Raw genomic sequence first — 15,869 nt, forward strand, 5'->3', positions numbered from 1 at the left:
AGTGATGTATGGAAGTGAGAGTAGGACCATAAAGAAGGCTGATCACCGAAGAATTGATGCTTTTGAATTATGGTGCTGGAAGAGACTCTTGAGAGTCCCATGGACTGCAAGAAGATCCAACCTATCCATTCTGAAGGAAATCAGCCCTCAGTGCTCACTGGAAGGACAGATCTTGAAGCTGAGGCTCCAATACTTTGGCCACCTCATGAGAAGAGAAGACTCCCTGGAAAAGACCCTGATGTTGGGAAAGATTGAGGGCACAAGGAGAAGGGAACGACAGAGGACGAGATGGTTGGACAGTGTTCTCAAAGCTACCAAAATGAGTCTGACCAAACTGCGGGAGGAGTGCCTGGCGTGCTCTGGTCCATGGGGTCATGAAGAGTTGGACATGACTAAACGACTAAACAACAACAAAGAATTTCATTGAGGCTTCTGTGTTGAAACCCTGTGTTAGGACCTATGCAAGACCCATGTGTATTAAGATGTGTGTTAGACAATTTTAATTTACTGGAATAAGCATGTGTTAAAAAAAAACCTAATCAAGCTAGGCAAACATCAAAAACAGTGCATAAGACACTTCCAAATCCTGGAGAATCAACAAGTGTAAAAGCTAGTTAAGACAGACTGATTTCTTTTTGAGGTGATAGCACGGAGATGAGACTCATTAAGACTCAAAGGATCAAGGGCAAATCTTATCATGTGAAATCTACAGTTTATCATATGAATCTTTTTCTGTCATGCTGGAGCAAATGCTGTGTATTAACTTTAAAATAAAACTGTGGTTTCTACAGAATCTTGAGTCATTTCATCTGAAGTGAAAATGCTGTTTTTCTCTGTGTGGGCAAGTTTTGAACCTTGAACACCCACTAAAATGTGAACGGAGGAACCCACCCCTCAAATTAGCTCCTTAATTTGTTCCCATATATGTACTTGTATGAATGCCCCATTAGTCCTCATCAACCCTACAAGCAGCAAGCATCAGGGACCGTGACGGCAGAAGAAATATCACCTTTTGTGGTGGAAACTACAATATTTTTTCCTGATGCTTGAGAATGTAGAAAGTGTAAATAGTGGAAGCTGCTGAAATCATAATGCAGACAGCTCTTCAGCCCATGAGCTGAATTTTCTTCCATGAAATGGTTTAGCATTATTTTTTAAGTATCATTCACCTCAAATGAAATTTCCTCTGACATGGAAGCTTGATGGAACAACCCTACTTTTATTTTCTTGAGTTTTACCGTGAGGGCTCGTCTTCCCAAAGAGAGCAGTCCTGTTCCGATAACCAGTGAGGAAAGTGACTTCATCTGCTTCCTCTGTGTTTGGTTTTTTGACAAGTAAGCACAGGAAACCCTGTAGAAGTGGCAAGGCAGAAGGAAGAACCACTCCAACCCAAAGGAGCTAATCAGTCTGGAGCACACAGAGTTGCTGTAGAAACCTAGGGATGTAGAAAGTGGAGCAGAGATGCTAGCTGAGATGAAGCGTTTGCATGAAAAGATGCTCACTGTATTGGTGGTTAAACATACATCAGAATGGATATCGTGGTGATATAATTGCGTGCGCCATGGAAGCCAAATGTGGAATTAATTTTGTTCTGAAGAACTGGAGTGCCTGTGCCCTGCTCACTGTCACAGTGATGATGGCAACAATTGGTAAGTCTTACTTTTCACTGAAGGTGTTGCCTTTTCTTATAAAGTCTTCGCCTTTCAGTTTCACCCACATTAAAGGATATGTAGCAAAGTAGCTAGGGAACAGGCAGCATGGACCGGATCTTTATCATCTACTTATAATATTTAGACCTAAGGGGCAAATAGCGGCATACATTTATCAAACCAAATATTTTTAAAGAGGAAGAAAAACCTACTTTGAATAAGTTGGAAGTTGGCCTGAGTATAAATTCCTATCACAGTATTATATATCATAGGGATGGGAGACTTGTGGCCCTCTAGATATTGCAGAACTACAGATCCCATCATCTCAGACCATTGGCTATCCTGGCTGAGGCTGGCTGGGAGTTGGAGCCCAAAAGCATTTAGAAGGCGGCAGTTTCCCCTGCACTGCTTTACCGGATTATATATCTGAATTTAATTACGCAAATATGCTCACTTTATAAACAAAGCTATAATGTATCTTTCTTTTTGAACTCTCTTGGGATTCTATCACACCTGTTGAAAAGCTTACGACTTTTGCTGGCATCAGTTCCAGCCCATTCATCTTCAGGGCTTTAGGAAGGCTGGTCTGGTGTTTAGAAGACCACTACGTGAAATCTGAATACTTCTCCTTTGGTGAAGGAAAGTAACTTTGGAACAACTTTGCTGGCTGGAATTGTCAAGGGTTGGTTGGGTGCAGGTAGATTGATTTCACTAAAGTAGTGATCAAACCTGTATCCAAAACACCAGTTTTGTGCAGGGACACTCTAACAATTAGAACAGTTTCTATCCCTCCTGTTAATTTTTAAAATTATTATTAGATTACAATTTATATGCTGCTGATATTTAAACACATTAAAACATAGGTTAAAACATCTCAAATAAACAGCAAATACAGCATTCTAAAAAACGTAATTAACAACTGAACAGTATTCTCTAGTATCAACATAAACATTATGCATAAAAATCAGCTAGAAAAGTGCAAGGAAATTCACAGTAAGCAACTGAACAGAATACTGTATCCTCTAAAAATCAGGAGGTAAAATATTGCAAATTAAAATAAACTAAAAAGTATCATTTATAAATAATAACTTAAAGAAAAATTATGGACTGCATGATGGCAGAACAATTTAAAGTTTTACTTGAGGAAACCTCTTTCTTCCACCCTCTTCAGCCATCTGCAATGGAGAATAAATAGATTCCTACTGACCACAATAGTCGGAGAAGACGGTAGGCGAAAGTTCAGTGAAGGTTTACTGAAACAGGCATTGTCTCCATGGTGTTGAGATGGTGACCTGTCAGCACATTTTGGAAAACTGCTGAAAAGTCTATTGCAAAAGGAGAAAGAGCTTTAATTTTGGCATGTGTCAAAACAGTCATAAAGCCCCCAGTAAATATATTTTGTGTGTATCAACCTTCAGTTTTCAGAGGTGGACTAAAATGGTCCTTTGGGCAGAGGTCTTTCCATTCCTCAAGTAACAAAACTGTGCTTTATCCTTTTAATAAATTGGCTGGAATTTGTAGGTCAAACTGCATTATATACAAACACATGTAATGATAAAGCAGAAGCTCGTTTTTGTTGTTAGTTACATGGAAAGCAACTTTGGGAGAGGGCAACTGGAAATGGTGATCCAGTAGGTTCTTAACCCTTACTCTACCCACAGTTTCCTTGCTCCAAATCACCTTCCAAAGAGTTTCATCCCTACAAGGTGGTTCAGATACGCGTTTGGTCCCATTAAGCACCTGTCCCACAACTATTTTATTTTACAAAATCTACATACCACTTGGTTGTAGTAAAACCTCTAAGCAGTTTGCAATAAATATTGAGATTATCAATAAAAACAATTTTAAAATAAGCCATTTAAAATATTTGAAAGGTAATTAAAAGTAACACAAAAAAATTAAAAGGTGTCAACATCTATGTTTTATTTTGTTTTTATATATGCTGGAAGCTGCTCAGAATGGCTGGGGAAACCCAGCCAGATGGGTGGAGTATGAATAAAATTATTATTATTATTATTATTATTATTATTATTATTATTATTAGACTTGCCTAAACAAAGATATTTCAAGCAGGTGCCAAAGGTGTAAAGGTGCCTGCCTAAATGTCAACAGGCAGGGAGTTTCAAAGTGTAGGTGCTGCCACACTAAAGGATCGATTGCTTACAATTGTAAAATGAATACTGTATAGCACTTATAACAGTGTCAGATCTGCAAAATGAAGTGGTTCAGTGAGCACATATGGGGTGAGGCAATCCTGCAAGTAACTGGTTCCAGGCCATTAAGGGCTTTATATACCAATAGTAACACTTTGAACTTGGCCCAGTAGCAAATGGGCAACTAGCGCAGATCTCTGAACAGCGGTGTTATATGCAGACAGGGTCTTGTTCTTGTCAGCCACTGTGCTGCAGCATTCTGCACTAACTGCACTGTTTAGGTCAAGTGCAAGGGAGGCCCCGCATAGAGTGCATTGCAGTAATCCAGTCTTGAAGTAACCAATGTCTAAACTATTGTGGTCAAGCTCTCCCAGTCCAGGAATGGCCAAAGCTGTTGTACCAGGAGCAGCAAGGCTACCTGGACCTCTAGTGACAAAGCTACATCTAGAACAGTGTTTCCCAACCTTGTGCCTCCAGATGTTTTTGGACTACAACTCCCATCATCCCTAGCTAGCAAGACCAGTGGTCAGGGATGATGGGAATTGTAGTCTGAAAACATCTGGAGGCACAAGGTTGGGAAACACTGATCTAGAAGCACTTCCAGGCTGCCTATCTCCTCCTTTAGGAGGAATGCAACCCTGCCCAGGTCAGGCAATTGACCATTTTCCTCAGATGTGGGAACCATTCAGCCACAGTGCCTCCAAATTTCTTGGATTCAAGCTCAGTTTGTTTTCCCTTATCCACCACACCACTGTGTCCAGGCCCCACACGACTTCCCATTCTGCATTATGGAGAATTTTTCCTGATTCTCTGTTCCTAATGCCTCCCGCCAAGGTGGTATTTTCAGTAAACAAAGGTCCGCCAGACTGCAGTTATGTTTGCTTATAGTATAAATTGGTTCATCCTTCAAATTGCTTTCTAAAAACTCTGGTTCAACATTCACGTTAATGGTTTCTCTGGAAGGCACTCATTATTCTTCCACACCCATTTTAGTCTTACAACAAGCTTGTGATGTACATTGATGGTGATTGGCCCAAGGTAAGCTTCTCAGCTGCATGGAGAGTTAAACCTGAGTCACCCAAGTCCTGTTCTAGCACTCGGAACCACTACACCACGATTGGGGAACCTGTGGTCCTCCAGATGTTCTTGAAACCCAGTGCCAATCAGTCCCAGCCCCAGCATGGCCAATGGTGGTTCAACAATAGCTGGATAACCACAACCCCCCCACCCAGAGACTCCACCACACTGGCACCATACCACTAAACACGCACACCCAATTGTGCATTCCAGTGACATGTGAAAATTACAGTACATGTATCCATTTCCAAAAGAAGATCTTGATTTTGGCAGCCTCTCCAGAGGTTGAGTCTTCTCTTGTGGATAAATTTATACGGTCATTATGCTAATAAATCTGGGCTATGTGCCTTGTTTAACATATATTGGTGTCTTATTCACCAGTCTAATCTTTCCCTCAGTTTCTAGAGTAATTACATGGACTGTGTTGATTTATAACAACAACAACAACAACAACAACAACAACAACAACAACAACAACAACAACAACAACGACAACAACTATATGTCATGCTCCTTTTATGGTTTTGTCTTATGACTGTTTTTAGGATCATTCCCAGCAAGAGGGTCCATTCAAAATAAGTCTGTACAGCATCATGCCAACAGTTCAGTCACAGCAATGATGGTGAACAATATGAAACCTCAGCTGGCAGAAGGTAACATTGCACACCTGTATTTATTAATTATAGTAGAGCAGATAACAATACTATTTTACGTAAGTTTAGTTGTTAAGGCCTGGAGAGATTAATGACTAAGCTTGATTTAAAAGGAGAGAGAGCTATATCTAGTATGTGAACACACTACACTACACTTATAGCGTGGATTTAGAAAAGAATTTTACCAATATTTGATTTTGTTTAACTTTTTTTAACGTTGGTGAGTGCTTAGGCGGTCTCATATGTTTTTATATTGTAAACTGCGCTGTGATACTTGACTGAAGGGCAGTATGGAAATGTAATAAATAAAAAAATAAACTATGATGCAGAAAAGCTGGAAACAGATGTTTGAAATAAATGAAATTAAAAATTCAGAGCAAATTTGTTCGGTTCATAATTCCCAGCATTTTATTCCAGTTTCTACATAATTCTCCTTGCATTTGTTAAGTTTGCCACTTTCTGCATATTACAGCAACAAGATTACAGTGTAACAATGATCAGAAGTATCTGAGGGTATAACTCTCATGAGACATATCTCTGCTGTTAAGTTAGTTTTAGTATATCTTAATACAAGGGTTACACCACATCGATGTGGATAACAACCTTTCGTGGTAGTTTCTTTCTAACACACTGAGAAACCATGTTTTTGTGATTCCTTTTGGATTTTATTAAGGAGTATCTGAGGATAAGAAAACAGCTTGGTCTCAAATGTATTCCTCAGCTCCAGCTAGGAAAACCTACTGATGGTACTTATATATATATATCCTTCCAGGCAAATCGAAAAGGGATGCAGTGGTTGGCACTGAAGTTGTACTGAACTGTCCCCATCAGAGACCTATGATAATGGTATCTTGGAATGCCAACTTAAAGAATGGAACAGTTTGCTATTTATCATACATCAGTGATAGAAATAAAACGGAGGGAAACTGCAGTGACAACAGCATGTATTGGTTATCTAAACCAGAGAAGGACTCCACCCTTCAGATAAAGTCAGCACAAATATCCAGTGAAGGAATATATAAATGTTCTACAGCAACTGCTGGTGGAACATTCAGCCATGAACATAATCTAACCATATTAGGTAAGAAACTCCATGTTCTTTTCCTGACCTATAAATCATAATATGAGACTGCTACATCTATTTTATTGAATCCAAACATTTAAAACTACTTTTAAGCTACTGGCAACCACTGAAAGAATTTTGCAGTAATATTTAAGCACAACAGTGAACAAAAAAAATGTATGCAATAAAAATAACCTGTAAAATTGGATTAAAAACAAACTATTTCTACTTCTGCTCTTCCTTCTACAGCTGCTGTTACTACTACTACTACACGTTTATTAATATTTTTTAGTTGTGAACAAAGAACATAGAAATGACATAGTCTTTTCAGACATAGGACTTAAAGCTTATTCTGCTTCAGTCTGCTTTTTCAATGCCTCTCTTCTGCTTTCTTCTCAGCATGACCAAACATGAATATAAATATCAGTCCCAAAATGCTGAAGCACACAAGATTGAAAAGGCTGACAAGGGTGTACAAAAGTGAAATGGGAGGGAGGGAATAGAGCTTGGGAAAGGAAGGTTGAATATGTCAATATACTGTGTGGAAAATGTAAATTTGTGGTGAGTGAGACTGCATTTTGTTATCCACACCATTAGCAGGATGTGTTCTGAGGGAACTACTGCTCCTAAAATGTCACAAAATCTCCCTTCCTTGTTTTGGTATTCAACCAGCAAAATTCCCCCCCTCTCCCCCCCCCCGTGTGTTTTCATTAACATTTTACCCATGATATCCCTGGCCACTGCAACTAACCCCAGAGCTTCCTTCAGTACTGTCTGCCATTCTTGTTCTCCTCAGATACCCGCTAGCTCTCTCCTATCAGATTGAAGTGAGGCAGAAAGGGTGTGAAACAGGCATCACTGAGGCCAATGCCCACCACTCTCAGCTACATCATACAGTGGAAGGTCACCCAACACATTCCACACCATTGAACACACAGGGAGATCACACAGGATCTTTCTTCAAATATCTGATATTCTGCAACAGAGGAAAAATTGCCATGGCGTCTGCATTATTCCAGAATACCAGCAGAGTAACGTTGACACCATGTGGAACTCTGCAGGAAAATCCAGAGAAAACACGCATTATAGTGACTTAAAAGCCATATGCAGGAGGACTCAGTCTTTTTCAGTTGACACACCTGACTGCTCAGCTTCATAAAACTCAGGTTCCCTCCAACTCTCCCAGCAGTCTCTAAATACAGCATGATGAGAACTGTAGGCTGCACTAGTTCTGAGCTCCATAGACCTTGAGATGGCATCCTGCCACATGAAATCTCGTATTATAAAAGATGTTTTTGTGCTTATCACACTTCTGCCTGTCTGTCCAAACTACCCATTCAGACTTCTCACGCTCGCTATGTAACCAGCATCACAAATGTCAAATGGAGAAAAGCCTTTACGACTCTGTAGTTCCAGTCTGTGCACTCTGCCATTGTTGAAGGACGCTGCCATAGGATTCCTTATGAAGAGAGAGTTTGGAGGAAATGTACCTAGAGGTTTGCCCAGTCTATGAGGACTTAAGCCTTGTTCAGATACTGTATTTAAATTTCCCAGTTTAGAGATCGATCGGGTATCTGACTAACTTTTTATTAGAGGACAGATCCCTCTGCAGTACACTTCTGAAAAAGTGGCTTGTTTTGCCTTTGGAGTGTCAATTTTACAGAGAAAAGTTTGTAGGAATGATGTCAAATTCTTCAGAGGAGCAAACTCTTATCTGACAGAATGCCTGGTTTTAATAATTATTTTAACTGTGTAATGCATTTTATTCTGTTTTATGTATTTTGTTTTTTGTAATGGTTTTGGCTACACAAATTTGCACCACAGTACAGTACAGTCTGCTCTCTGGTCTGGTCTGCAGGGCTCAGGGGCTGCTCCCTGGATGCCTGCAACTTAGTCTGTCACAATGTGTGCTTCTGTGCTGGGAAGAGGGGTTGATTTTTAAGTCACACTGGGGATTGTAGCTCAATGAGGGGAAGAGGGGACTCCTAACAAATTACAGTTTCTTGGATTCTTCAGTGGAAGCTGTTTAAAGTGGTATGCTACAGCTTTCAATGCCTAGTGCAGATGAGACCTAATTGTGCTCTCTGCCCTGGATGAGTCAGTGGCCAGTCACGCTAAGTCAGATCACGAGTTCTTCCTGCTGTAGTGACTCTGCTCATTACATGGAATAGTGGTCAGCAATTCCTGACAGCATGGATAGGAATATGTTTACTCACCAGGTTTCGTAAGGGACTTATTTCTTCCTCAAATGTGTATTTTGGTGCAACATAAGATACCAATAGAATATCATACCCTCCAACATTTCTCTGATGAAAGCAGGGATAAATAATTTTATTATTTATACCCAACCCACCTAACTGGGTTGCCCTAGCTACTCTGGGCAGCTTCCAACATATATAAAATAATACATTAAACATTTAAAAAATAAATAAATTCCCTATACAGGGCTGCCTTTAGATGGCTGGGAGGCAGATAACTCCATACCCTCCAACATTTTCCCAGTGAAAATAGGGACATCCTACCATACCCTCGGGACGCGGGTTGTGCTGTGGGTTAAAGCACAGAGCCTAGGGATTGCCGATCAGAAGGTTGGCAGTTTGAATCCCCGCGATGGGGTGGGCTCCCGTTGCTCGGTCCCTGCTCCTGCCAACCTAGCAGTTCGAAAGCACGTCAAATTGCAAGTAGATAAATAGGCACCGCTCCAGCGGGAAGGTAAATGGCATTTCTTTGCGCTGCTTTGGTTCGCCAGAAGCGGCTTAGTCATGTTGGTCACATGACCTGGAAGCTGTACACCGGCTCCCTTGGCCAGTAAAGCGAGATGAACGCCACAACCCCAGAGTCGTCTGTGACTGGACCTAATGGTCAGGGGTCCCTTTACCTTTACCATACCCTCAAACATTTCTCTGATGAAAATAGGGACACCCTAATGAAAAGTGGGACATTCCGGGATCAAATCAGAAACCAGGATGGCTTCTGTAAATCCAGGACTGTCCCTGGAAAATAGGGACATTTGGAAGGTCTGGAATATGGAGTTCTGTGACCTTTTATGTCCATCTTTTTATGTCAGAGGTTGGGAACCAGATATGCATGCCCTCCAACATGCTGCAGCGGAAAACACCCATCTTCTGGGGCCGCAGGACAGGAGGGGCATGAGATATGGCTATCAGCTGCCTGTGTTAAGTGAGTGTGGTTGTATGTGTGGATGTGTCTGGCCCTGCTCACTGTGGGATCAAGGCACCCCCACTATTCAAATGCAGTTCCTGACAGCTTTACACTGAGTTAATGCTGCCCACAGCTGCCCAAGCACCGTCCATTTGCCATTTCTAATCTAGAGCAGACCTCATCCCACCACTTTGATAAATTTAACTGACCCTTCGCCTCATTTATTTGTTCCCTCCAGTACCTCCTGAGGCGTCCCTGATTCATGATGACATCAGTGGAACTGCCATTTGCAAGGCAGTTGCAGGGAAACCAGCTGCACAGATCTCATGGTCCCCAGAAGGAGAGTATAACACCAAGAGTGAATATTTGCTTAATGGCACACAGACCGTCACCAGTATATACAAGGTCAACAACTCTGAGGGGAGCGAAGTAACTTGCTTTGTCTCCCATCCTGCATGGAAGGAGTCCCTCAATATCTCATTAGGTAACCCTAAGAATCTTTTTCTCTGTGTGTTAATTTGTGGTTTCCACTCTCTGATACGTTTTCCTGAGAGATCTCAGGATCACCCCCTTTTCACACGTATTCTTTTGTCAACTGGGGACTTCTCTTTTCTCCCACGTTTGCAACTTATATGAAATCTTGATGACTGGGTGGTTTGATGTTCTGCTGCACTTTCCAGGTTACATCTCCCATTTATGTGCCACTGATCTAGATTCAACTTGTAATTTACCCTGTTTTGTTGTTTTTTCATACACACACTCTCTCTCACACACACATTTTTAATTGAATATTTTTGCAATGGGAAACAAAACAAAACAAAACAAAACAAAACACAGGACACAAACCAGTAGTAAATTACTAAACAAAGGTACAGGTAAGTTATGGGATACCAGAGTACCTCCCCCCACTTCCTTTTTTTCCTTTGTCTTTCTGTCTTTTTAATTTTTCACACCCATTTTTCACATCCATGGGGTGCCATGGATTCCAGCGATTTCTGCCCAGACACTGCTTCCAGAGGTCGAAACATTGTCTGGGGAATTCTGGACATAAGGCAAGCCTAACTCATGACATTGGAAGGGTAGGTATCTCCTGTGGATATGCTCATATGCATTCTCCCAAATGTGCTCTGATGGGGTTTGAAATGGGGGTTTGTTCCACAGGCTTGCCATGTTTCTAAATCAATTGTCTTGCCAAGGCCACTTTCCCATGGTTGTCTTAAGCTATCTGTGGAACCTAGTGAGGTTTCCAAAAGAATCCTATATATACCGGAAAGTAAGCCCTTATCAAATACTGAGTTTTGCCTTAGCATAATTTCAAAACTAGTTAAATACCTTGTTGTTTATGCCTGAGCTTCAGGGGGTACATACAAATTCTAAACAAATTTTTTTAAAAAATCATTCCAGTAGCACCTTAGAGACCAACTAAGTTTGTTATTGGTATGAGCTTTCGTGTGCATGCACACTTACATGAAAGCTCATACCAATAACAAACTTAATTGGTCTCTAAGGTGCTACCGGAAGGAATTTTTTAATTTTGTTTCGACTACGGCAGATCAACACAGCTACAAACCTGTAAATACAAATTCTAATCTGCAATTATATCTTTTGTTGTCTGATCTATCAATTCTATCCATTACACCCATGTCTCCTAACTGGCATTTCTTGCACTTTGCATATTTCCAGATGGACAAAGTAAAAAAAAGGAAGATGTAACAATCACCATTCTATTTTCCAGCTTTGCTGGTGTCTTGGGAATTCTGCTTTCAGTTTTCATCTACCTCCTCTATAGAAGGTATGTATGCCAAAGTCCTAACATAAGCCAATTCCACAGCTCTGTACAATTGGTCAGCTGCCACAATGGGCATGAATTCAACATACTACAGAAAAACAGCAAGGCATTATTTATACAGCTTTCTGCTTCTGGGACTAGAAGGTGGTTCATAGGATAGAATGTAGGAAGACCTCACAGAGACAAGAGAACCAAGAAAAGTAGTTGTGACTAGGATGGGGATAAATCCATTTAGTTCTTTGAATTTCAACCTGAACCTACTTAATTTGCACTTCCCAAACCAATTTGTGAACCAAAACACAGCCATCCTTAAAAATTCACACTTCTCTGATTTTTTCAATGTGTTCTCCAACCAAAACACACATACAACATTGCATATATTTGAGAAAATAATAAGGAAAATTCATTCGGCTGGGAGAAATTGTTTGCAAAATTACCTTAAAAATGTGTGCAAATTCTCATGGAGACTGGTTTGGGTTTTTTTTTAATTGCAAGCCGATGTGGAAAATGCTATAATGAACTGAAAATTGAAAAACATGGGAAACTGAGATAAATGTTAATTGACAGATTAGTTAGCCCCTAGTTCTAACACAGTAGTGGTGATACTCTATATTGGCAGTAGAATGTGTACGATATGTGTAAGATATTTCAATGGGTACACTACACCTTAAATTTTCCTAGGGTCTTATAGATGACATGTTGATCCAAACCCATTTTGCATGGTATGTGGAAGAAGGAATCTAATTATACTCTCCCCTTCCTGCTTACGCCAGAAAAAGAGAAGTTGATGCATCCAAAAGTCCTGAAACAATGTCAAGACCAAGCATCCAGGTAAGACCTAGGAAATAATAAGAGATTTGCTCTGAATCAATTATTGGTGTTTAAAAGAGCGCAATACTTTTACCATATAGTATAGACATATACAGGCTGCTATCTATGTTGCCAATCATGCTCAAAAGCATAGTCTAGAACTTTTCAGTGCAGAAAATATCCAAACAATTGAGTCTACAGTGGTACCTCTGGTTACGAACTTAATTCGTTCCGGAGGTCCGTTCTTAACCTGAAACCATTCTTGACCTGAGGTACCACTTTAGTTAATGGGCCTCCTGCTGCCGCTGCACCGCCAGCACACAATTTCTGTTCTCATCCTGAGGTTAAGTTCTTAATCCAAGGTACTACTTCCGGGTTAGTGGAGTCTGTAACCCGAAGTGTTTGTAACCTGAGGTGTTTGTAACCTGAGATACCACTGTAGTGCTAATCATATTCCATACTTTAATAACTCTGATATTGACACCCACAGTGTATTTCACAATATAAAAACTCTGCAGTATGAAGGGAACCTTTTCTCATTACAGTGGTACCTTGGTTCTCAAACTTAATCCGTTCTGGAAGTCCGTTCCAAAACCAAAGCTTTCCGAAACAAGGCACGCTTTCCCATAAAAAGTAACACAAAACGGATTGATCTGTTCCAGACTTTTAAAAACAACCCCTAAAACAGCAATTTAACATGAATTTTACTCTCTGAGACCATAAAATGAAAGCAATAATCAATGTACTGTACTATAAAATAAATAAGACAGTATTGTAGATGATGAAAATTAAAATTATTATTTTTTCTTACTTGCTCTGATGATAGTCATTGTTTGGAGGGGGGGACTTTTATCCATTTTTGCAGTCACACAATCAATCAGTCAGCTGAACTGGGTTCCACACAGTTACAAAAACAAATTAACCAAAAATGCCTCAAAAATAAAAACACAAAATAAATAGCAAAACCAAAAGCACCAAATACAGTGGTATTTTGGTTCTCAAACTTAATCTGTTGCAGAAGTCCATTTGACTTCTGAAATGTTCAAAAACCAAGGCGCAGCTTCTGATTGGTACAGGCGCCTCGGAGACAATAGCTGACAGTTGCATCGGACGTTCGGCTTCCGAAAAATGTTTGAAACCCGGAAAACTTACTTTCGGGTTTTTGGTGTTTGGGAACCAAAGCATCTGAGAACCAAGGTACCACTGTATTTCTATTGGGGTGGTGCTAGGGGATAGGTCAGAACATTTTCCTGCATATCATGAGATGAAATAAACAAATGGGGTTGTGGCAGCTTCCTTCATGTTTTAAAATGCTTCAGAGTTTTACTTAGGTGATGAGCCATGTTTTCTTCTCAAAGGGATGCACTTCTGTTTTGTAGGAGAGTGAGTTGGAGCCATATGCCATTTTCGTACAAGTGGAAAATGTGATCTATGAGAAAGCAGGTGACTTCCCACAGAGTGAATGACACTTCCCACCAGAGCTCTTTCCCTCAACATGAAACGGTGTCTGACTTGAACTGTGTAAGAGAAAAATACATTGGGGGTGTCATTAACACCTTACAGTGACCGTCCCATGGACATGGGTACATTTTGGCTTTCTGTATCCTTCCCACAAACCCAACGTCCCTGTTGTCTCTCTCTGCCAATGCCCCATACAGTCACTTGTCAAAAAAAAACCAGAGTCAATTATCTGTTTGTAAAAGAGGCTGAGCAATTATGCACCTTTTCTCCAGGCTCTGTGGAATTCTTCCAAGAACGCTGCTGGCCTTAAATATTCTGCTCTGAATCATAACGAATCTTCTTTTTCTCACATTGACTGCATTTTTCCAGTCTAAGCATTCAGAAAGCTGTTTCGAAAACTATGAAAAGAGGTGATTCTAATTAATTGTCACCAGCTTTCTGCCTAATCCAAGCAGACCATTCACTTTAATATGGGGCATTTAGTACAGGTTGAACTGGGAAGGGCTTTCAGGGCCAAATCGCTCTTTAAGAGCACTGTTCTAAAAAGGGGGCCATGTGTTGAGATTCCTGCAATGCAGGTGGGGGGGGGGGTTGCACTAGATGACTACAATTCTATGATTCTAAGGACCATATAACCAGCATTCCCAGGAATTATGCCACGGAAGAAAATAACTGATCTTTCTCTGACTGACAGACCTGGAAGTAATACATGCTCCTGGAAGACTGCATCCTGCAGAAGGACAGCTTCTTCCTAAAATTCTCTGGATTATGTTCTACATGTCAGTGAGATTAATAGGGAGAGAGCAGGTATGGTGTTGTCAACTGAGTCAGACTTTGAGAGAGAGCTAACCTACCAAATATAATTGTTGTGAATGGGCATGTTGCGCCAAACTCTTTGGAAGAGTGGAATTAATATATAATAACTAATAGTAACAGAACTAGGCATAGCTCAGACTCTTAATCTCAGGGATTTGGGTTCGAGCCTGGGGAAAAGATTCCTGCATTGCAGGGGTCAGATGACCATTGTGGTCCCTTCTAACTCTACAATTCTATGATTCTATAAGAGAAAAGGGCCTGTAGCCCTTTGTGACAAAGTGCCTTATGAAACTTCTCAAAAGTTAATGGCTGTATGTTGTCTATACTTTGCCATTAGTGAACAAATAGCTCTTCACAGATCAAAAGCAGAAAGGGGTTTCTAAGGTTATGCATAGGAACCGAAGAAGAGCCCTGTGCAAAAGCCTATCTAATATGGCATCCTGTTTCTCACAGTAGCCAAAAAGATTCCTATAGGAAGCCTATAAGGAGGACACAAGTGCAATAGTGCTTTCCCTTCAGCAACTGGTATGGGGGGGGGGTGTCCCCTCCAACACAGGAGATAATACACAGCCATCATGACTAGCAGGCACTGATAACCTACTATCAATTGAATTGATCAGCTTTCTGCTGTTTAGACTCATCAGCTGAGCACGCAACAATGTTCCTTGATTCTCCGAGAGCTCTAAAGTAAGAACTGGTTCCAAATGAAATCAAAAGAAGAAAAGGGAACCCAATTGAATTAGAGCAATAGGGATGTGAATCAGGACTGGGTTCAGGCTTGAGAGGGTCCTGGGAGGGGGTCCTCTGATTAACCCCCTCCTCTGTCAGTGGACCCTAAGAGGCTTATCCAGCTGTGGTAGCAGGTCTAAGCTGCACTGGGGCACTGTGTCTTGCCACCCTAGCAATACTAGGCTGGGGGCATTATAGGAAATTTAAAGGAAGACTAGATACAGCCTCCAGCACAGAGGTCCAGGGCAGACATTAGCAGTGATCCTTGGTTGCTGCCCAAGGATGCCATGTACCTTAGTTCTGATATGAATGTAGCTTTAACAGCAGCAACAGCAACAAAAGTAATCCATAATGACCTTCTGTTACCTTGTCAAGACTCACTAGGTGGCATTTCAACCTCATGGTCAGTCATGTTGTGGGAGAAAAATATTGTTTTGCACGTGGCAACAGGGGTCCCTGTGCATACCTTGGGTATGGTTCCCTTGGAATAAAGGTAGCCAGAGACTT

General features: G+C 40.8%; 1 protein-coding gene across 3 annotated transcripts; it reads left to right on the forward strand.

Moving 5' to 3' along the window:
• Positions 1–1,072: 1,072 nt before the first annotated feature.
• Positions 1,073–14,308, forward strand: CD200R1 (CD200 receptor 1). Of its 3 annotated transcripts, none has more exons than XM_033146571.1 (7): positions 1,074–1,649; positions 5,425–5,532; positions 6,305–6,613; positions 9,996–10,241; positions 11,441–11,549; positions 12,320–12,377; positions 13,736–14,308. In XM_033146571.1, exons 1-7 carry the CDS (start codon positions 1,487–1,489, stop codon positions 13,820–13,822), a joined length of 1,080 nt encoding a protein of 359 aa, XP_033002462.1. In that variant the 5' UTR covers positions 1,074–1,486; the 3' UTR covers positions 13,823–14,308. The 3 variants fall into 3 exon arrangements, with proteins under 3 accessions (XP_033002464.1, XP_033002462.1, XP_033002463.1); XM_033146572.1 differs by having other exon boundaries at positions 11,493–11,549; XM_033146573.1 differs by lacking the exon at positions 6,305–6,613 and having other exon boundaries at positions 1,073–1,649.
• Positions 14,309–15,869: the final 1,561 nt, after the last annotated feature.

Source organism: Lacerta agilis, chromosome 4 (genome assembly GCF_009819535.1).
Source record: "Lacerta agilis isolate rLacAgi1 chromosome 4, rLacAgi1.pri, whole genome shotgun sequence".
Taxonomy (NCBI): Eukaryota; Metazoa; Chordata; class Lepidosauria; order Squamata; family Lacertidae; genus Lacerta; species Lacerta agilis.